The 24095-nt window shown below is 45.8% G+C and overlaps 1 protein-coding gene across 1 annotated transcript in view; it reads left to right on the top strand.

The window, feature by feature from the left end:
• Positions 1–7870: 7870 nt before the first annotated feature.
• Positions 7871–24095, top strand: part of LOC135911248 (UV excision repair protein RAD23 homolog A-like) — a 59804-nt gene continuing 43579 nt past the window's right edge. Inside the window, exons 1-2 of the mRNA XM_065443441.2 lie at positions 7871–8094; positions 23923–24001. Of these exons, the coding sequence (XP_065299513.1) occupies positions 8029–8094; positions 23923–24001 (145 nt within the window). The 5' untranslated portion in view covers positions 7871–8028. The remainder of the gene's footprint in view (positions 8095–23922; positions 24002–24095) is intronic.

Genomic DNA, 24095 nt, shown 5'->3' with positions numbered 1-24095 from the left:
GGTCAGTCATCGTTCATCACCACCACGCTGCGGAGCGTCCGTCCAACGGAGAGTGCCTCGACCCCTCCCTCGTTCACGAACCGGGCGGATCGTGACATACATAGTACATCTCTGGAATTGAGAAATGTTTCAGCATAACACGCACAGACCCGCCCATCTACGTAGCGAATGCGACCGGCAACCGGGTACGGTGAGGTACAGATGTTGACACAGTGCTGTGTCGCCGGTTATTGTGTACGTGCCGTGCGAAGTGGTGTAGTTGATTTCAAATCTCTAAGGACAGAACTGAACTACCCAAGCAGTTTTCTTAGTCTTAACTTCTTACATTTCAGTTCAAGTCCACCGGTAACGGATGCACGAACAAGACGGTGCCAGGCTTAACCTTCGCTGAACAGGATCAACATTGGCTCACACTTCATGCGCACGGCTTGATACGGTTGAAGCTTCTGCATTTCTACTTCGTAGGGCGTGTTTTGACTCACTGTTAGCACGATTAATTTTATACACAAGCGAAGGCACGTTCGATATCGCGTTATCAGTTCGATGGCCGATCGCGCAAGGTTCAGTGGAACGATGGTAAGCACGCTGATAAAAAAAAATTATGGGGTTTTATGTGCCAATAACACTTTCTGATTATGAGGCACGCCGTAGTGGGGGACTCCTGACATTTGGAGCACCTAAGGTTCTTAACGTGCACCTAAATCTAAGTACACCGGTGTATTCGCATTTCGCCCGCATCGAAATGCGGCCGCCGTGGCTAGGATGCCAACCCGCGACCTCGTGCTTAGCAGCCAAGCACCATAGCCACTAAGAAACCACGGCGGGTAGCACGCTGATTTTGTCGGTGCCATCGAAAGAAAGCCCATCGCAGTGCGACAACCCACGCTCGTCGGTTGCGTCGTTGTCGGTCTGGTATGATAAAATGCTTTCAGTGACGTACTGTGCTGAATAGTGGGTCAATCGTTGACGTGAGTGTCTTATCGGTCTGTATCGACCCAGTGTTACCGCGTCTTAAGTTGTGGGGATGCGCGACCCTCGCGCCTCCCCTGATGTTTTTCCCGCATAGCGCGTCTCCTGTAGTGCGGCTTCGCCGCACACGCGGCGGTCCGAGTGGTACAGGCGCAGTGCGAGAGATGGCGCTAGTGTTGCGCGGCCGCGAGGTTACTTGGGCGCCGAAAGGAAGGCGCTTGCTCTCTTGGGTTCCAGACAGCCAGCGGGAGAGACGTGCCGTGCCGCACGTGCAGCGGCCCTCTTTCCCGGCGGGTCGGCGCGCCGCGGGGACGTCTCCCGCGCGCGCGCGGCGACCGATGCATCTGCGAGACCGCCTCGCGTGGCCGCCTTCGAACGCGCCACGATTCGCGTGACTGTACACGCGAACGACCAGGCGTTGGGATCCAGCATGGAGCGAACATATTCGCTCACGAGGACGCGGTGAGTCGGACTTCTAGATTTGTCGCGCGCCCATCGGCATGTTTTGTGGATAGCAACTCGGCTAGCAGGCATTGATGTATGAAAGGTGCAATAAATGCCCTTGTGATTGTTTGCACTACTGTGTTGTCGTTTCTTTGTCTCAAGAGTACGGTGTGAGAATCCCATTTCAGACCCCACAAAGTACAGCCACCCTGATTTTTAATAATATAGCGCGAGCGTCGACTGAACTGCTGGTGAGCGCCTTATAACGGCGATAAGCGTGCAACAAGGCGAGAGTTCGCGCACGAGCCTTGTTGCACTCGCCTTGTTGCACGCTTATCGCCGTTATAAGGCGCTCACCAGCAGTTCAGTCGACGCTCGCGCTATATTATTAAAAATCAGGGCGGCTGTACGTGAAGTCAGGCATACGCTTCCACCACCAGAAAAAGTGGGCCGACGCTGCAAGAAGACTTCATCCGCAATGTGATGTTTTTAAGTGTCGCCCAAGTGTAACGCACGGGTTTTTCGTTAAATTTGCTAGCCGCCAATTAAAGGCGGCAACTACCTGGCTCACGGTGCAGTTCGAACCACTCGGACAAAGCCCTGGCCGCTTTCTGTTTTAAAGTGGAGTTGCAGTCTTACGGTACGGACGTTTTGAGCACAGCAACGACGTCGAGCTACCAGTGGAGCTTCAACACGGTATATAGCACGAGCGTTGGCAGTAGCGCGGGTCCGAGCACTTATACTTTTTTTTTCTCAGGGAACTTTCAGTTGCGCGGCGACGCGCGCGACCCTTCCAAAACGTTTCGCGACTAATCCGCTAGGGCACGGCGCATGCGCCGTAGCGACATGAAAAGGCGGATTACCAACTCAGACGAAGCGGACGGGTGGCTCTGGGTTAATAATAATAATATTTGGGGTTTTACGTGCCAAAACCACTTTCTGATTATGAGGCACGCCGTATTGGAGGACTCCGGAAATTTTGACCACCTGGGGTTCTTTAACGTGCACCTAAATATAAGCACACGGGTGTTTTCGCATTTCGCCCCCATCGAGATGCGGCCGCCGTGGCCGGGATTCGATCCCGCGACCTCGTGCTCAGCAGCCCAACACCATAGCCACTGAGCAACCACGGCGGGTGCTCTGGGTTAGTCGGCATGGTTCGTCTTCGACTGCGTCAAATGTGAAGACTGGAGAACATGGACACAATGTTTCAGAGAATAAAAGTGGCTTTATGGGCAAAAGAACACGGCAAAATTACAGTGATGGTGCACGCGCACCGAACGTGGCTACGAAATTGAGCTGCTTGCGCAACATGCGACACAAGGTTGCCAGAATACGTGAAGGCTCACATTATGAATCGCCGCTGTGGCGTTCTTAAACAATATTTCCCAGCCTGCGTTGTTTTTCGGTGTCCACTGTGCACGATTACGTACTCCGCAAATTACATGCGTGCAACAATTACTTGACCCTTTGGACGTGCCCATCTGCAATGTACTTTCGATTCCCGACAGCTCTGTTACCACTGATATTCAGTTCGATAAGATTTTGCTTAATAATGCCAAATTACTTTCACAGGATATTCCAGACGGTCTATTAGATCATTTGCAGAGCTTTCAAATAAACATCGTATTTGCGACGGATGCTTCGGGCGCGAGGTGGAAAAAGTCAGGTGTAGATATATTTTCCCATGTTCTCGATCGGCTGTTTTTTTCTCCGGCTGCGATTTTATACTCATCTTCTTGGCTGAATTCATGGCAGTCGGGTTGGCTCTACGCAAACTAAACCCATTAATTACATCAGCCGTGACAGAAACTTTTTCATTATCATTGTGGTCATCCGTTACTGCTTGTGGTGATTGGCGTAATGAAGACGTTTAATTTATATTGGTACCTGGATACTTGAGAGGTGTGCGTTTATTTATGTGCCTAGCCGTAAATTACTAAACATAAATGTATTTGCTGATTCTCCAGCCATGTCATCGATAAGATTACAGTCCTAACCATCATCACTACATGTATACGACGTCTGATTGGCTGGAAAGCAGGAAAACAGCTACGGAGGAACTCGGATCTGTGCCTTCTTTAGCGCAGCTCTCGGGGCCCGTTCCTGCAGCGAGCGTCGGCGTTGTCCCTCGTAACCGAGCGAACGAGCACAGCCAAGGATGAAAGCGAACGCGGAGCGCAGCGGGAGATGAAAGAGGGCGACAGCCAAGTGAGCACGAAGAGGAAAGGGCAGCGGAAAGCGGAGGAGGAGGGTACGGCGAATGCGAAAACGTGAGAAGCGTAGGGCCGCGCAAGACGGGCTTTGCTGAGACGATGGCTATGAGATGGCACCAGGGTAGCTCGCGTCTTCTGTATGGAAAACAGAGCACTGCATGAGCGGAGATCTGTCTTTGGCGGCTAGTGTGTCGCGCCCACTCATCAGTCACGCGCCGCCTCTCGTTATCTCCCATATAGATCCAAACGATAGTAGCATAGTCGACTCACCAGATGGAGTTCTTGCACTGACGAGGCAGTTTTACATGTCCTTGTATGCCGAACCAGTTGCCTCTCCAACTGTCTTTCCGTTTGCTTTACCAGCTGAGCCGCCGCAAGTGTGCGACTCAGCCATAGATGAGGAGGAGCTATTTTCAGCCTTGAAGTCTATGAAGCGTAATCGCAGTCCAGGATCCGATGGTCTTACAGTTGAGTTTTATGTTAAATTTTGGACAGTGTTAGGGAAGCCGTTCACATCACTGGTGAACAGGCTACTCAGTGAAGGGACTTTGTCAGCGTCTCAACGAGAGGGGCTAATCACTCTCCTTTGTAAGGACCAGTCGAGGATCACCGATCTGAGAGCATGGCGTCCAATCACGCTTCTGAACTGCTATTATAAGCTCATAGCAAAGTGCCTGTGTACGCGACCCACACCAGCGCTTAGCACTGTTTTGGGTCCGTACCAGGCATGTAGTGTCCAAAGGCGCTCTCATCAGCTTCACGGTTTAGCAGTGAGGGACCTTCTCCTGTGGGCAAATGCCAGGAAACTTCCAGGTATTCTTTGCTGCTTTGATCAGGAGAAGGCTTTCGACATCATTAGCCATAGGTACCTTTTCCGTGTTTTGGAAGAGGCTGGTTTTAGTGTGGGTTTTCGGCAGATGGTTCAAGCTTTGTATTCTCGACTGACTTCTGCTGTTGTCATACGGGACCGCGTCTCGGAGGCATTCATCGTGGGACATGGTGTACGGCAGGGGGACCCCCTTTCACCTGCCCTCTACGTGCTCGCTTTTGAACCGCTTCTGCAGAGGTTGTCCTGTGACAGCAGAATTGGCAGGTTCCTCCTCCCACCAGGTTCCCCTCCGGTTGCACTTCTTGCCTACGCGGATGACTTGTCCATTGTCATCCCGGACGAAGCATCAGCTTGCGGCGTCTTGGAGGTCATGGACAGTTACTGCAGGGCGAGCGGTGCAAGGTTGAATAGGTCGAAAAGTGCAGCCATGTACTTGAACTCCACTCCATCCAGTCCGCAGCCCGTTCATGGTCTTCCCCTGAAAACGCTGCTGCGCATTCTAGGCTTCCAATTCGAACCAAATGGTCTGTCTCCTGAAAACTGGCAACAGGCTAAGGAGAAGCTTGAAACCAGGAGTTCAGCGCGTTGTCATGCGCATTGACTGCTCGAGCGACAATCCTGTACTCACTTTTGTTTTCGTTCCTGATGTATGTGGCGTTCCAACACGAACCCTGTTCCAACACGAACCAAGCTTATCTTGGAGAGGGTCCTCTTTCGCTTCCTTTGGAAGGGTACAAATGGTTGTGTAGTTAGGCGGGTGCTCAAGTTGCCCAGGGATAAGGGAGAACTCGGAATTCCCGACCTGGGTATCGTGGCTACTGCACTACACATCAGATGGACCCAGGTCGCTCTTAACTCGGGTATGCTCCTGACTCGAAGCTTTAACCCGTTTTTCCTTAGCACCCGACTCCGCTTGTTTTCGCAGAGCACATTTTCCCGCTGTGTTCCTCGCTCAGGTACCCCGTCCACCATTTATGCGGCGGCTGCCAACTCTTTGGTAAGCCTCCACACGGTTTGCCCCGACATCGACGTAGTTTCAACTCCACTCCAAGAATTAGTAGACATCCTTACCCCAGGCCTCCCCCCGCATTGCCAAATGTATGACCTGTCCATTCACAGGCCAAACTGGAAGCTCATCACGGCCAGTTTCCTCGACGCTAGGCGAGCCATTTTCATGTATCGCCTGGCACGAGGGTGCCTGCCGTTGGGCCACAGGCCCTTCACAGCCGTCCCGGCTAGTGGAGTGTGTCCGTTCTGTGGCGCTCGTGAGGACTCGGTTCGTGCCTTTGCGCAGTGTTTGCTTCCTGCAGCTCTTCTCCGTAGGATTGCTAGTCTTTTTAATCTCCCAGGCGTTCCTTATCAGACAGCTCGATTTTTGCACCATTTGCCTAATCAAGCGGTCAACCAGTTCGTGCTTCTCCTCGCCAAGTGCTCCTACCAAGTTTGGTTGGCACGCCGCGATGCAGTTTTCGGAGGGAGGGCACCGGGCCTTCACGAAGTGCTTGCGAAAGCACGGAAAGAGGTCTGGTTCCATCTCACCCGGGACGGCACCACTTGGGCGAGAAGTTTCTTGAAGTGTGGGCCCGTCCTGCGGTGATTTTTGATGAGTCAGGTGGAAAGCTATTCATTATGATGCATGCTCCTAAGGTCGCTCGACTCGGCCGTGTGTGCCAGTCGATCTACGGGGTTTTGTTTGGTTCAGTGGAACCCAGAGCTGGAACCGGTGGTGGCGCACCCTTGGTCGATCGCACTGCTCCGCGGACGGCTTTGGTGCTCTCCATGGTTGTATGTCTTGGCCTCTTTTGCGTCGAGGCAGTCCGAGGGTCAGTCAGGCTTGAGTCCTGTAAGACCCACATGGCTGCCTGTGTGTTGAGTGCAGTAACTATGTGTTGCTGCACCACAACAGCCCCCTTGTCCGGGAATTAAGGACCGTTGGCCCGAACCAAAGCCCCCTGCCCAGTCAACTCGGGTTGGGGGGGGGGGGGGGGGGGGGGAGGGACCGGGGTCAATGTATCGGATGATGCTGGGTTGATGAGTACATGAACGCTCATGGACGCGGCGCCTTCAAAGGTGCCAAGACCTCTTCCCATCTGACAACGGTTCCCTATTGGAGAGGTAGTTGCGCCAAACAGCTCTATTTGCAACATGCCGCACGAGACAGATTGCCCGCGCCAGCCAGTATATCGCGAAATGAAAACTCGTGTAGAGCTTGAATTTCACAATAAGGTGTATCGTAATCGTCGCTGAATTTTACAGCGAATCTGTTAAGGGCAAGTTCCCCCATGATCGTGTCCCTCTGTACACACAATACGTGGGCCGATCCCGAAGATAGTGAAATGCCGGGCTGACATGCGACGGTGAAGCAGGCGCTAAGCACTCCCCATACGCGGGCCGATACCGAAAACCGTGTGATGTCGCGGTTACCAGCGGCAGAGGTGATGCAGATGTTAAGCACTCCCCATACGTGGGCCGATTCCCAAGATAGTGCAATGCCGGGCGGACCTGCGGCGGAGGTGAATTAGGCCTGTCGTCATCAGCAGAAAGCAGCGTTTCAGGGAGGAGGCTCCCTGAAACGCTGCTTTCTGCAGGTGACGACAGGCGGCGAAACAAGTTTACGCTTGTGTCGTCGCGGTAGCAGCTCGCATCCCCATAAGCGCCGGCAAATTTGTACTTTTTTCTTAAAAACCAGGCAATTAAATGTGTCAAGTGTTATCATGAACGAAGTCGATGTCAAATGTGATCGTTCTGCAAAATTTGAGCAAGAACAGTGAACCGGCAAGCGCAAAACCTCTTTTAAAACACGTGCAGCGAAATATTCAGGCCCCTGCACTGTTGATTTCATTAGGTATATATGCGTGTTCCTTTCTTAATAAAGATTTTAGTCGTAGTCAGCGCTCATGTGCGTTCCCTTTCTTGTCATTCATCTTATCGCGCTGTGCCCCTGTACAGCCTAATGGGTTTGGCAGACGCGACATTCGTGCATGTTGTCGTGGTTGCGCGCCTGTGGCAGGACCCTCAGGTGCAAGTTATCCGTCTGTAGCATCTTTTACGCGTTGTTTTTGCGTGGCAGACTCCTCTTGAGCTACACCGCAAGTACCGTTCGCACGTAAGGGCACCTATAGGAGTTAAAATGCGATAGCTTATCCGTTTGTTTCGCCGCTTCTCCAGTTCACTGGTTCTCGAAGCTAAAGACACATCAACAATGGGCAAACATTGTGTCCAGTTAGTCGTCTAGCTCCACTGATCTCTGGCTCCTGATGTATGCAATGCAAACATTGTGCAACATTTAATTAATGTACGTACTGCCGCGAAGAAATACATACTTGTTTGATTCTTTGGATGAGCGAATTCGGCTAAGAAACGGCTGCGGAACGGCTAGCTGTACGGTTTGGCACTCGTGCGAAACTGGCGTTTTCAACGCTCCTCCGCATTCGCGAGTACGGCTGGTACGGCACTGCGGCTGGGTCCACTCTACTCTCCTGGCGAGAGTCCGTCTCCTAAGGGCAGAGTTTTAAATCGCGTTCAACTAAAACCCTCGCGTCGCCGTGGCTGCCTGAAAGATTGGCGACAATGATCGTCACCTTAAAGACGTTACAGCAGCAGACGTTCAAAATTGAAGTGGACCCGTCAGAAACGGTGAGTTGCGCCTGGTTTTTCTTTTCGTCGGCGCCGTACCAACGACTGCGGCCACCGAGGGTCCCCCTAGTGTGATGTGTTGTGACGCGCTTTTTTTTTTTCTTTTTTTCGGTGTCTTGACAGAGACGGCGACTTAAGCCTAAACGGCTTGCGGCGGGTTTTCGTTTCTACGTGTATCGCAAGTCACGCTCGTCAAACTTGCATCGCTCTCCTGTCGGAACAATCTAGCGGTGATAGCTATCGCTCTGCGTTGCCCTACACTATGTCACGTTTCGTGGCTTACTGTCACCCATGGAGGTCCAAACGCCGCGTCGCTTCTCACGAGGCAGTCGCCGCTGGTGAAACCGCATCGCGAAATAAGGTTTATTTACACGGCAGTGTCCCGTTATGTAGTCCGTAATGCCTCCGTACAGGCGCTGCCTTTTCCATTTGCTGCATCCACGCCACCGGCGATTCCGCTAAACCGCTGATTCACGCCGCGTATCGGGTTATCGGAAGCGCCGCATTGAGCAAGCGGATCGTGACTGGCGTCTTCTGGACGCGACGGGGGCTGAACCGCAGAGCTGGACAACCGGCGTGCAACCGGTGTGTTTACTCGACGCGTGCAGGTCTAGCACTTATCCATCCGGAATTGGTAGCCCTCGTGAATGCAGCCTAGTAGAAGCGATCCAGAAAGAAAGAAATGCGGCTACCTGACCGAAGTACCTGGAGCGTGCCCGAAAATAGAGCGGCTGTTCGACGACTCGAAAGGGTAGAAGAAAACGTCTGTACGCGATCGTGCTACGGCGTTGTGAGAGCGATCTTGCGGCGTTCGCGCCGCTGTCGTTGAGGGGCTATAGAATCGCGGAACGCGCATGGAAGTGACCATGCAGTTCGCACCGATTGAACCTGGTGCCCGTCTTGCTTTCTTTTTCCCCCTTATTTTCTTTTGGGCAAGCTCCCGTTACGCGCACACCGCAGCAAGCGCGAAGGTTGACGGCCGCCCCACGGACGCCAATCTGGCGTCGTGTGTGAGAGCGCCACTTTCACTGGACGGCACTTTCTTTGCGAGCTGCTCAACCACCATACACGGCATCGTGACTGGCATGCCCATCCCGAGGGTGGCACAGCAGTGCATGCATTGGAGCCGGTTTCTAGACTTCACTTGTGGCACAAGTCTGCCAGCATCTTGTCGAAAGTGTGCACACTTCAACTTCGTAATGATTTTTTTTTCTTTTTGTCGTGTAGTTGGTTTATGGATCACTGTAAACATCTTGCAGCATTTAAAGACGGTGGACTATACGGGAGGACGATGCACTGGTGCTGAACTTTCAGCTAGATTTGTTTTTTGCAGGTACAAAAGGTATATGCAGAGTAGAACTACAATATGACATTAAACCGCAACATGAAAAAAATACTGTTTATGTGTTTGCACTACAGAAGCTATGCTTACGCAAGCATACTTTGTTTTTAATTTTCGCGTGTCACAATGGTTTCCTGTGTCAGCTTATTTACAGATCTTTGTAACACAGCAGTTTCTTTTTTTTTTTTGCAAATACAGAAGGCATCCAAGATCATGACATTGAAGGCTTTAATCACACTGTGTTAATGCTCCGTGAGCCTTTGATTTAAATGTTGGAAGTTCAGCGCCCATATGTGTTGCTTTGTCATCTAGACACTCATCTTTTTTGCACTGTAACGTGTTTGCCATGCGATGAACGGACTTCCATTACCAGTTTCTGGCGCGTGATTTGCAGCTCGACAACAAAGCCAGGCTTGATTTTCAAGTGTGGTGTCCTTTACTCTGTTGTAGGTTTTGCAGAAGCATACATTTTAATATCGCTTCGATTATGCATGCTCCAGCTGAAGCCATGGTAACGCCAAACTTGTGCTCATTGCTTACTTGATGTGATGTAGACTTTCAGGGTCTATAATTAGCCAGTATTATTGCACATGGCACTTCAGCTGCTTCATGAGCATGCGGCTAGGTAACTGCTACATTCTGTTCCCATTTGTGTACAATTTATCAAAAAGCTCACTGCAGTGGTTGTGGCATCCTGGTGCTATGGCATGCCTTGGTTTCGTTGATGGCATTCTCATAAAGGTAGAATGTAAAAACACTTATGCCAGGCTTCGTTTGTGCATTAAAGAATCAAGAACCTACTACTATAATCTATCAGTTGTTAATAGTTCTTAGTGCAACAAGAAAAGCACCATGCGAGAGAAGTGCTAAAAACTATTAACATGTAATACCAACTAGCCCCCCAGTCTGGTTTGTTGGACTATCAGTTGTATTTCAACTCTCCTTTTTGCGCTTCATCGTTGGTCAGACAGTTATGATACAGAAGGCAAGTCTGGGACAAAATCTCGCGTTCTATAGCAGATTCTACACAAGTTCTCGCTTGCCATGTTGGCTGAATGTCGGCAGCATTCTGTTGTTCCGACGCAGGTCAGAAGTTTGGTTCCTGACCACAACGACTGCATATCGATAGGGCGAGATGTAAAAGTAGCTGTCTACCATGCTTTGGGGTATGGTGACCCATATTTATTTGCCCTCAGGGCCTTTCGGCATTAGAGAGGGGAGTGGGTTATACAACAAATAAAAAGGAAATAAATCATGAGCTTATACACAATATTTGCTAATTATACAATGTTAGCTGAAAGTATGATAAATGCAGTAATAGAACATGACATATAAAAGTAACATTAAACAAGAAAAAGGAAAACACCATGAGCAGTTCGTACAAATGTTCGCTATTGTACATTGTTAGCTAGCGCTTATCAAAAATGATCATTGTTATTAATGGAAACAATGTCAGAAGGAAGTTCATTCTAATCTTTCGACGTACGTGGCAAAAATGAGTGCAAAAGGTGTGTTGTGTTACATGCACCAATTCTAACTTTATGATGATGATCAGTACGGTAAGATAAGTAATATGGTAGCGACATGAATTTTGGATGAAGTGTAGGGTGGTGATACAGCTTTTGAAAAAATGAAAGGCGGGAAATTTTTTGACGTGTTGCTAGTGGTTGAAGACCCAGATTCGATTTCATTGAAGGAACGCTCGCACCACGATAGTAATTCCAAAGAATAAAACGAGTGGTGTTGTTTTGGATTAGTTCAAGAGAATGTATTAGGTTTTCGTGGAAAGGGTCCCATATAGCTGCAGCGTATTCTAATTTTGGCCGTAACACGGTTTTGTAAAGTAGTAATTTTAAAGGAGAGGGAGCATGAGAAAGGTTACGGCGTAAGTATCCCATCAAGCGGTGGGCTTGATTAATTATGTATTCGACGTGATGATTCCATGTTAATTTAGGTGTTATATGTAGGCCTAAGTACTTATATCAGTTAGTAGATTCTAAAGCAACGTTATTCAAGTAGTACACAGGCAGATTATCGTTAGATCGGGATATTCTCAGAAATTTGCATTTGTTAATGTTGAGTTCCATTTGCCACAATCGGCACTATTTGCCGACGTTATTGAGATCGGCCTGAAGCAGGGAGATGTCGTGTTCGTTAGTGATTTCTCTGAGGATTACACAGTCGCCTGCAAATAAATGTACGTCAGAGGTTATTGCTGAAGGTAAGTCATTAATGTAGATAAGGAATAATAGAGGTCCCAGGGTGGAACCTTGGGGCACACCGGACTGAACGTCGCTATGAGGTGAGTCATGGCCATTAGCTGTTACGAACTGAGAACAGTTAGCGAGAAATGACTCAATCCATTTGAGAACGTCATGATCGAGGTTTAATTTGCTTAGTTTATAAAGTAAAAGTTTATGACACACTTTGTCAAAGGCTTTCAAAAAATCTAAAAAGATGCAATCGGCAAGAGAAGAACAATCAAGTATTTGGTGTAGTTTGTGAGTAAATGTTAATAATTGTGACTCACATGAGAATGATTTTTGAAAACTTGTGATGACGAAAAAAATGAATTAGATTCAAGAAAATCCACAATTATAGTAAAAATAATGTGTTCTAGCAGTTTGCAGCAGGTGCTGGTTAATGATATCGGGCGATAATTTGTAGGTGATGTTTTGCTGCCAGATTTATGCAAAGGAATTATTTTTCCTATTTTCCATTTTGATGGAACAGTAAATGTGTTGAGTGATTGTTGAAATATTTTGGTTAGTGTAATGCAACTATAAGAGCAGCTGTTTTTCAGAAATTTAGCACTGATGTTATCAAAGCCGGGTGACGAATCCATCTTCAATGAATCTATTAGTCGAATAACTCCAGGAACTTCAACAGTCACTGGAGGCATAGTTAAGAAGTTATAGTCATTCAAGACAGGTAGTTCAGTATCAACTGTGCACGAGAAATTTGTAACGAAGTCATTATTCAGGAGAGTTGCACATAGGTTTTTCGGAACAGGGTTACCAGAGCAAGTGTTAAGAGTGATAGAATCATTGGAAGGTAGATGTATGACGCGCCAAAATTTTTTTAAGTTCGTTATCAGCATATATGGTAATGTGGTTGATAAGAACGTTTCTTTAGTGCATTTTAGTGCGGCTACATAGGTGTCATATGCTAATGTGTAGGCTTTCCAACATGAGTCAGTGGGTGATTGCTTCGTTGAACGATACAGTTGTCTTTTTTTGTTGGATAGTCACTTTAAATTATTATTGTACCAAGGCACGCGCGGGTTGCATGTTATAGTACGGGTTGGGATGTGTTTATTGATTAAGCGATTTAACTCTGCTGAAAACATATTCCAGTTTGACTGCACACTACGATTTTCAAAATCACTCATGAATATGTTAAGAAATATACTGAGTTCATTATTTATTGCTTCGAAGTTAGCTCTCTTATAGTCTCTAATTATTTTTTTAGTCTTCGGAAGTTTCACAAACGCAGTATTAAAGTGAATATTTAGCAATAAGTGGTCACTGATACCCGGTAAGTAATGGATGGCAGAGGCCTAATCGGGACGATTGGTTACGATCAAATCGAGAATGTTTGCTGAAGGGGATGTTAATCTCGTGGTTTGTGTGTCTAATTGAGTTCATGAAAATGTAGTGCAAATACCCAAGAAATCTTTTGAATCGGAAGAAGAAGATAATAAGTTAGGTATATCACTGTTCCAAACTATATTAGGAAAATTAAAGTCACCAAATAAGAAAAGAGGTGTAGAAGGAAACTTTGTCGTAATGGTACTAATTATATCATGCAATTCATTGGTAAATTCGGGTGACAAGGAAGGTGGACAAAGGCAAACGCCTAAAATTACCTTTTGATGGTTCAGAGTTGCTGTAGCCCACACTGATTCTAGATTGGCGCTGATGTGAATGGGTGATGATGGGATGCGTTTCGAAAGGGCAAGAAGTACGCCGCCACCACGGCGCTCTGTTCGGTCACAGCGGTATGTCGTGAATCGTTTGCTATCATCAAACAGTTCCGATTCTTGAATGTCATTTGAGAGCCACATTTCAGTTAAAGCTATTATATGGGCTGAACAAGTGCCAATAGCGGATGATAATGAGTCATGGTTTTTCAGAACACTTCTGATGTTAGTATAAAGGATGCTGACTTGATTATTTTGCGCATGCCCACTGCCCCTCACGTGTCCCTAAGTAGGAACGTGTTGTGAGGCAGCTGAAACATGGTTTAGGCCGACGTTGTGTCTTGGCATCTCCTCAATACTATTCAAGTTAGAATGGTACATGTAGCATTTGTTGTTTAGTCGCAGTTTCTTGTGGCTGAGTTTAAATTGTGGCGAGTCTGGTTGTGATTTAGCAAACTCAATTAGTTCTTTTACGGGCAAGTCGAGTTGCAGGTCAGAATATGGTCAGAATTAATCTGGAGCGCTTGACTGCGGTGGCCCTGACAGTCTCTAGTGTTCAGATTTGAAAGCCATACGGCACACGCAGAGCAAATGTTCTCTCGTGGTTCACACTGGCACAAGAGGGAGGCACACCAGTGGTTCAGCGCAAAGGGGCTGTCAAGGAAGACCTGCAAAGTAACGAGGTTGTATTGGGATGCAAATGGCCCCATGTCATTGGGCACCCCTGCACTGTCTGTGAGGGTGCAGAAAACCACGTCATTGCAAAAAAAATAATAATAATAAATGGCCCACAGAAGGCACCACTTGCGAAATGCCCTGTTTTTAATACTGATTTGTGATTGTTGTTGGCACAAATATTTTCTGATCTTTCATTTGCATACAGTTTCAAGTAACACAAGTTTTCGGAAAGACAACTACAATTGAGTGATTTTTACGCTGGACACATCGATTATACAAACCAACCTTGTAAAGCAGCGACATCACCTGATAGAACCAATGAATTTTCAAGAGCTGTTGTTTGAATATTTCATTAATAAACTTCGTAAACATCTCTGCTTGTTTGCTGCACATATTTTGAGTATTTCTTTGGCTTTCAGTGTAGCATGTTTCAATTTCTAACGTTGGCAGTGCTGGGCCTATCAAGGGAAGACAGCCAGCTACAAGCCCAGCCTTAATAACATTTCACAGATACTGTGCGACATGACTTCCTAGAAAACATACTGCCCCATAAGAATGCATATGTTGCCACATCACAGAATTATGCTTTGATAGTACTTTTGCTGGTAGAAAAAAGTATCGCTTAGCAGTTGGGCCCAAAGCACAATGGCCTATTCTTCAGTCAAAACAATCGCAGAGGCACTAAGTTCTTGCGGCATGAACGTTTGCAGCACTGGTTTGTTTCAGAACTGTCATCCTGTCAATGGCCATGCCCCGTCAGTATAAGAATCGTTCGTGCGGGTCGAGCGCAAACATACTGACAAGCACATGAATGCGGCTTCCAGTTTCTGATGCTGTCTTGAAATATCCAACACAGATTTCTTTTTCTGACAAACGCAGCGTTCTCAAAGATGAGACGTATACACTGAGGAGGGAGGGGATGATATGAGGCAAGGCTGGTGTGCTCGTGCATGTTTACTTGAGGGGCACTTATTACCACGTTATCCGCAAGGCCACAAGGTATACGAGGAGCACGTCACCTGATTTCTTTAAAGGCCAACTGCAACAATTTTATTTTGGCTAAGTTGGTTGCATATGTGTAGTGGATACCCTCAAAGCAATCTTGACAAAGCTGCAGGGCTGATAATTGTCTCGTTTTCTCATTACAAGCATTTAAGTAGCACCTAAGCAGACTCGTGCACCTGGTAGTTTGCACATTGACACAAGTCCATGATTTATTTAATTTAGCCAATGACTGAATTTAGACATGATTTCTTGTGTAGGTAATTCCGCTGAAAAGGTTGAACAGTGCTGTCACATGCAATTCCATAAAAATATGTTTGAAATGAAAAAAAAGAAAGCATCTGTTGGCAAATCACCTGTTGCAGTTGTCTGCTGGGTGGTGTTTTCTAGAAGCGCCAAGCCGTCTTACAGAACAATTTCATTGTGAACCGTTGTTCAAGTACAGTGCTGGAAGCTGATAAATTCTGGATATCATTTAGTGGAATCGACATAAGTGAGACAATAAATACCGCCCCCAAACATGTTTCTTTATTTAAATATGCAAAATACTCTGAGAATAAGCATAATCAAAGAAAAGAAAAAATATATTGGTGGAAATTTTTCTCCAATAGCGGATGAACACCAGGCCCTAAACTGGAAGTGGATTTTACCCCAAGCGACCAATGGCCTTGTTTAGAATTTGTACGCGCTGCTCTTGTCATTTCACATGCTTTACGTCACTACCACTGCAGCTGTAGATCTTGCAGTGGTCTGTCACATCTGACCATGCTTTTAAAAGAAAGAGTTGCATGCCAAACTTCATCATCGTCCTGTGTTCCTATTGAAATCCAAAATATGGCACTTGCTGCCTGGCGTTCAGTTTTGGCCAAATAGGTCGCAAACTTCGTACTCATTGCTGAAACTCGGCAAGAAACATTTTTTTCTTGTATGCTGCCTGTAGGCAACACTCATCCTTAAAGGCTTAACTCTAGAGTTCAGGTGCAGTGCGTTACTTGATGGTGGAGCAGACAAGAGCACCCCACCATGGAGCTAGCAGGCCTGAAGAAAACTTGCGACAATCTTGCTGCCAGCCATAATGCCAAATGATGCCACAACACAGTTTATCTCGTTGTAATAATGCACCCCAGTTGAAACCCCATACTATTGCTGGTATCCTGGCTGCAGCTTCATTGCAGTGGCTAGCCATAAAGACGTTTCGCTCGGCACAGAGCTGTGTGTTGCAGATGGGATGCTATTGGTTCATATATGTGTAAGGCTACATACCCCTTGCATGACCTCGGCACATCTATTCTTGGAGACTGGCCAAGAATGGGTGCATGCCAATATTGCACGAGCACTGCCCAAGCTGTACGTTTAGGCACAGATGACTTCCGAGTGGTCTGCTGGGACAGACAGCTGCCAGCACATGCAGCATGGCCCAGGCCTGTGAACAACTCGAGCTCACTGGGTGAAAGAGGGTGGATGCACAAACCGAAATGTGGATGAAGTGGCCAAAGAATGATGATCGCATAGAAATTTTTGCCGAGCATGCTCTGTGGCTTGGCACTAAAGCTGCTCCAGGTTGGCCTTGAAATTCCACACAAGTGCCTGTATGTGTCTGCATTTCTCTGCAGAAGTTGTGCATTTGGCAATTCAAATTGTCTCAAGTTCCATGTGTATTTATTTACTTTTGAACTTGCACAGGCTCTTGCAGTTTATGGCTGGTGTGTGTAGGAATTGCTTGCTTTTCCACCTCTCTTTATTACTTGCTTGCTACTTTTGAAATTTTTTTTTTAGTGTTTTTAACAGCTCGTGATAAGTCAGCTAGTCATGACAAAGCTTGCACTATATTTAATGGGGGCACGTAAATAGTACAGAATTTCTTTTAATATTTCGTTCAGCCAGAGCAGCAGAAGCACTATATGCATTCTTCGTATATTTTTTCAGGAAAAAAAATTGCAAAGAACGCAGGTTTAAGAAGAAGCAGTAGTTAAATTTTTTCGAAATTTGTCATGGCAGGTAAGGGGTTAAGGTCATCTTTTGGGTTTTAAGCATAAAGTGTAATCTGCCAATAAAGTCCATTTTGGGAAACTGGTATAACAGTGCGCAAAGAACAAAGGACAATGAAACACACAGCGTGCCAAAAATTTCCCAAAATGTGCAAACTTGCCCAGCTTTCTCAGTGACTGTGTTGTGTCGTCTTCCATCTTTTGTGCGCTGTTACTAGTTTACTAAGACGAGAACAAAATAAAAGCGGGAACCACCATTTCGACAAGTGGACTTCAAGGCAACATATGCTTTCCTCTGCACAGTGTGTGTGTGTGTGTGTGTGTGTGTGTGTGTGTGTGTGTGTGTGTGTGCGTGTGTGTGTGTATACATATATATATATATATATATATATATATATATATACATATATATATATACATATATATATATATATATATATATATATATATATATATATATATATATATATATATATATATATATATATATATATATAGGTAGGGTTCTTCTAAAGGGGTGAGGCGTGTGGGTGAGGCAGTGGCCGAGGGTGTGCTAGCAGTGAGAGTGCATAATTGAAAAGAAAGTTGTGCTATTCAACGTCGGAGAAAAAGTAGGTAGCGCTGTATGTCAGCCGGCCATGTGTTTTTCCGTGGAAGCGGCCTGGACGACGGCAGGAGGGGGGATTATCTGTGCCGCTGGAGGTCAGTGAACTACTGTCTCCCTTCCAGAGAGTATAAAAGAAGCAGCAGAAAATAGTGTTCGTGGAAAAAAAAACTGAAATGCAGTGTGTGTGTGTGTGTGTGTGTGGGTGTGGGTGGGTGGGTGGGTGGGTGGGAAAATAAAACAAAACAGAAAGGGAGGAAAGAAAGGAAAAAATGGCTGTGGCTTAGGTAAGGTTAAGCCCAGGATGCGAAGCATACTAGCCTTTATTTTAGTTGTTGAACCACTGTTTAGCCTGGTGAACTGCTGTTGCTTGGCTATATTTGGTTCGGCTAGACGAAGAAACAACTCATGCATTACTTCTTCGCCTTCAAGAGTGGAACGCGACAGCGTTCCCGTCGACCCGCCAAGGGGTGTAAGACAATGGGCTACAGGGCAGCGACTACGCGCCCCGCATTGGACGCGGTGAGCGTCGAGCAAAGCAGCGTTCGGCGCGGCAACGAAATGTGCGCCTGAGCAAGAGACGCACGCCTTAGAAACAGCGCGTTTCTAAGGCAACACCGCATTCACTAGAGGCGCTTTTGTACCGCTTTGAAGCGTTGTACTCGTGGCTCAGTGGTAGCGTCTCCGTCCCACACTCCGGAGACCCTGGTTCGATTCCCACCCAGCCCGTCTTGCAAGAGTTGAGCCAAAGCCACTTCTCCTCTGTCGTGACGTCACGGTGTCACGTGATTTCATGGTCACCGCCGCGCCTGAGGAGCTGGGTTGAGCCCTCGTAATATGCTTCGCATAAAAACTAAACACTCGGCAACCCAGGGAAAAATATTGAAGTGCTGTTGCCTATAGCTTGAGATTTAGCATAGCGAATAGATTTTAAAGCTCCCTTTGAAACATTTATGCGTATTGGTTGCAATGTCTTTAACTCATGGATGAGGTATGATTCTGTGTATTTCCTGTCTCGCGTAGAACAGAAATTTGACTAGGATGTAGATTTAAGTGCATCAAAGTTATGACCTGGTTGGTAGAAATGCTCAGCGACAGCTTTGGGAAGCCATTTAGCTGTGTCTGCGCGATGTCTGTTTAACCTGACGTTCATTGATTGTCCCATTTCTCCAATATATTGTTTCTTACAGAAGGAACATTGAAGCATATAAATCACATTGGAACTAGGGCAAGTAAAGCTAGTCTTCACTTCATGTGTTTAACTATTTGCGGTGCTTGTACTTTTAATGTCACTTTGAAGGTGCCAACAAGTTTTGCACCTGGGGTGATGACATGTTTTTATTATTGGGAAAGGTTGGCTGACTTTTGCATGGACTAACATGTCCTCAAAATTTCTGTTGTGATGATAGATCACCCTTCGTACCACCGGTAACGCTTTTCTCAGACGCTCATTACTTGATAATTTTGGGTAGTATTTTCATTGGATGTTGTTTATGTTTAGGAGGGTATCAGGATATTTCGTTATGAAGGCTGGTGGTCTCACAGATTCCAGTGTATGCTGTTTCTTAGCTAATTTTGATGGCCTCTTCAATCTTGATGTGAAGTCATAAGCTCTGTCTAGAGGAACTTGCGGATAGTTTCTGCTGGCGTTGCTTGGAGATCATTTAGGTGGTGGATAAAATCATTGTCTTCGCTGCAGATACTTCTTATTCATTTCGCTTGTCCAACAAAATTTATTTGCTTGCAGTGTCGTGGGTGATGGCTGTTGAAGCCTACATATTGCTGGCTATTCGTAGGCTTCTGCTAAGGTGTTGTTCTCAGTTTTCCATTTTCTATGTAGACCGTCGTGTCAGGAAGTTAATTTGTCTAGGAAAGTGGTGAGCAGTAAATTTTATAGTTGGCCGAAAGTGGTTGAAATGGCTGATTATGTTGATTAATGCGCTCATGGCGTGTTCCCATATTATAAACATGTTGTCTATGTAAGACAGTCAGTGGAACCAATAGGCATGAACATTTCAAAGGGAGCTTTAAAATGTAATCGCTTTGCTAAATTCCAATCTATTGGCAATAGCATTTAGTTATTTTTCATTGGGTTGCGTAGTGTTTTGTCTTTTTCTTTCCTCCATTTCCCTTTTTTTTCTTTTTATATATTAATTCCGTTTTAGTAGCTTTCATTCTGTGCACACCATTTTCTGGTGGCTCTTTTATTCTTTCTTTGAGAAAGATGATAGCTCAATGCCATCCAGCGGGGCAGATAATACCCCCACCCCTCCACCTCCATCATCCAGACCTCTTCCATAAAAAAACACATGGCACTACCTCACATTTCTCCACTGATATTTAATACCACACCTTTATTTTCAATTCTGCACCCTCGCTGCTAATGCAGCCTTGGCCGTCGCCTCACCCACCTGCCTTATTCCTTCTCCCCTTTAGAAGAACCCTACCTATATATATACTGTGCTGAGAAAAGCGTGTGTCGCTTTGAAAGAGACAAGTCTACTTGTGACTCGTCGGCTCCCGCATTTACCTTGTTCTTGTTTTGCTCATGATCTTGAATTTCCATCTCCTGTTTTCCCTGTATATCGTTTAAAATCTCACACCTATGCATTACATTGATGGTGTATTTATTATATGGGAACACGGCATAAGAGTGTTAACCGACCTAATTAGCCATTTCAACCACTTTCGCCCAAGTATCAAATTTACTGCTTACCACTCTCCTAGCCAAATCAACTCCTCGACATGACAGTCTACATAGAAAACGGAAAGCTGAGAAAAACACTTTACCGGAAGCCTATGGGTAGCCAACAATATTTAGACTACAACAGTCATCACCCACGACACTGCAAGCAAAGAATTTTTGTTGGACAAGCGAAATGATTAAGAAGTATCTGCAGCGAAGACAATGGATTTTATCTGCCTCCTAAATGACCTTAAAGCAACACCAGCAGAAACTATCCACAAGTTCCTCTACACAGAGCTTATGACTTCGCGTCAAGATTGAAGAGGCAGTCAAAATTAGCCAAGAAACAGCATACACCATAATCTGCGAGACCACCAGCCTTCATAACGAAATATTCTGATACCGTCCTAAACATAAACAACATCCTATGAAAATACCACTCAATATTATCAAGTAACGAATGTCTGAGAAAAGCGTTACCGGTAGTACGAAGGGTGATCTATTGTCGCAATAAAAATTTTAAGACGTGTTAGTCCATGCAAAAGTCAGCCAACATGATTTCCTCATAATAAAAGCATGTCATCGCCCCAGGTGCAAAACTTGCAGGCACCTTCAAGGTGGCAGTAAAATTAAAAGCACCGCAAATAGTTAAACACACGAAGTGAAGACCGGCTTTACTTGCATAGTTGTGGTGTATGATTTATGTGCTTGAATGTTCATTCTGTAAGAAATAATATATTGATGAAATGGGAAAATCGGTAAGCATCAGGTTAAATGGGCATCGCGTGGACACAGCTAAATAGCTTCCCAAAGCCATCGCCGAGCATTTCAACCAATCAGGTCATAACTTTGATGAACTTAGACTCTAAATCCTACAGTCAAATTCACATTTTCTGCTAGACAGAAAATACACAGAATCATACCTCATAAATAAGTTCAAGACATTGCAACCATTAGCCATAAATGTTGCAAAAGGAGCTTTAGAACATATTCGCTATGCTAAATCTCAAGCTATAGGCTACAGCACTTGGTTATTTTCCACTGGATTGTTTAGTGTTTTGTTTTTCTTTTCTTTCTTTCCTTCCTTTCTTCATTCTTTATTTATATATTTATTCCTTTTTAGTATCTTTTTCCACGAGCACCTGATAGCTCACTGACCTGCAGTGGAGCAGATAATACCCCCCCCCCACCCCTCCCCCGCCCATCGTTGTCGTGGGGTGGATCTTGGCAGCAGTGGCTGCGTTATGATGGGGGCAAAATGCAAGAACGCTCCTGTATGGAGCTTCACGTGCTGCACATTAACCTTTAACACCCAAGCCTGAACTGTGCTTGTTTTAGGCTACACCTTCTTCTGTATTGCTAGCCGGAGATGAGCCACGCTCGTCAACATAATTTGCATCGTGAATTTGAGTTTGGGCACTTGCAAGATATTCCTGAATGCATTTGATTCCTTTCATTATCATCTGCTAAGACTACACTCGGAACCTTTCACGTGTGCTAAAGGAAAGTCTGTCTATGAGAGCAGATAAGCTGTTGGTAATTAGCGAATTGCAATATAATGTGCAATAATTTGCTGGAATAAGAAAATACTGTTTATATTATGCCATTTTTTATAAAAGAACTTGACGTTGATGGACTAAAAAAGTTCCAGGTGGTCAAAAAGAACCCAGAGTTCCCCAGTACAGCGTGCCTCATAATCAGATCATAGTTCACGTAACACCAAAATATAATAAACCTAATTGGTAACGAAAAATCTACTAAGTTTTCTAGCTCTCTAAACTTCTTTGATAAAGCCCACTGTGGTACTTCTGCATTCTTTCCTTCATGACAGCTCGGAGGTCTGAATGTGGGGTGTAAGCTTGTGTCGTGTAAAAGTGTGAGACTCCCTGCCACGTCTGCTCTATTCTGCAAACCCGCAGAATAGAGCGAGTTAGGTTAGGTTAGGTTAGGTTAGGTTAGGTTAGGTCAGGTCAGGTCAGGTCCCACATATCACTTTGGGGCCATGCCAAGTTGGTCACACATTCTAAGGAAATTTTTGGCTTTGTACCCATCGGATCACACTGCCTTCCTCACTATCTGAGCTCCAAAACGGTCAGCGGTTTCTACAGTTTAATTAAGGCTTAGTGCCAGTCCCCAACATCTTTTCAGACTACAGTTGTTTTTCTTGCCCTTCTTTAATGTTTATTGTCACTTTTTGCGATGGCTGCAAATTACGGCAGGGGGCTTCTCAGTATGCATGTCATGTACCTGCCATGGCTGCATGGTGGCTTCGGCGTTGTGCTGCTAAGCACCAGGTTGTGGGATCAAACCCCAGTCGTGGCGGCTGCATTTTGATAGGGGCGAAATGCAAAAACGCCTATGTACTGTGCATTGAGTGCACGTTAAAGAAACTCAGATGCTCGAAATTAATCTGGTGTTTCATACTTCGGTGTTCCTCATTATAAAATCATGGTTTTGACATATAAAACCCCAGAATTTCATTTTAATTTAAGAAGTATCACGTGTGCCATGTTATTGTGTTTGCCCCCAGGTTCTGTGGCTCATAGCTATGGATGAAAACCTGGGGCTTTCAGGGAATTTGTCTGTTCTGGAAAATTCAGGAGGAAAGAACCGGGAATCTTCAGCCCGGTTGCTTTGCATTGGGAAATTTGGTACCTATGGTGCGAAGCTAGCAGCAGCAGCTGTGCTGTGGTATGCCAGAAGAAAGCAAAGTTTTCAACTAGAAATACTTCATTTGTAAAGAAATTGTTCCTTTTGGGGGCTTTGCGAGTGTGAGCCGGGCTCAATGGTAGGTACATTGTGCAACACATGACAGTCAAATCTGCTATTGCACTTGACCTGACTTACAGCTTACTGGTGAGAGTTGAAAATTTTGGGCTGGCATAGCAACTTGGCATGCTATAAACCACAATTTTTTCCTTGAGCTTGAACCTCCATTGTCGCAGACTGCGAGGCAATTTTCATAGAAGCAGTTGGGAAGAATCCCGCCGGTGGGGGGTAGGTATTGTAAATGCCAACCCTGCAAGGTGATTTAACATTGTTTTAACCTCATTGCTCATTGAAGTATGTTGCTTACCCATGCATAGCTCTCCATGTTCTTGTGTGTTGATATTATTCTGCTGCCTTAAACTACCTGAGCCACAGAGTTTCCTGTAGTAGTTACTGGAGGGTACTCTGGGGCTAGTGTCTACGGCAGCTGCAAGCATGGTGGTTCAGTCAGTGTAGAAAATGAAAGTTACCACATGTATTTGCCTGAACTTTGTCCATCTGGCTTCAAATGACGTTGTGGCTTTCACAGTTTTATAATTTTCAACAAAATGTTGCATTATACAAACAACAAATAGTGATAATTTTGCATCTGCATAAAAACCTAAAGCCTCCATACATCTATAGAAATAAGATTGCTTGGACATTCTGAACAAATAAATTTGACACCGCAAGAACATCTGAAGCTGCAGGCATGACGATTAGCCATATCAATCCGATGGTAGCTGATTGATTGCAGTAGCCCAGTTTGCCCTGGTAATTTTTGTAAGGAACTTGGTGCCTGAACCCATCTCCTATAAGTAGTTTCATTGCACTTACACTGCGCGTCTCTCCTTACAGGTGAAGGTATTTAAAGAAAGGATAGAAGAGAAAAAGGGCAAGGACTACCCTGCACAATGCCAGAAACTAATATATGCAGGTAAGTGCTATCTCTTTCCCTCGACTCATGTGGCAGGCAAAAGGTGGGACCTCCTATTGGATGAAGATGGTCTTCAACTGCACCATCAGGCTAG

The sequence above is a fragment of the Dermacentor albipictus genome, chromosome 9 (assembly GCF_038994185.2).
Source record: "Dermacentor albipictus isolate Rhodes 1998 colony chromosome 9, USDA_Dalb.pri_finalv2, whole genome shotgun sequence".
In the NCBI taxonomy this organism is placed as follows: Eukaryota; Metazoa; Arthropoda; class Arachnida; order Ixodida; family Ixodidae; genus Dermacentor; species Dermacentor albipictus.
Note: the sequence above shows the minus strand (reverse complement) of the source record. Positions and strands in the feature narration are given on the sequence as shown.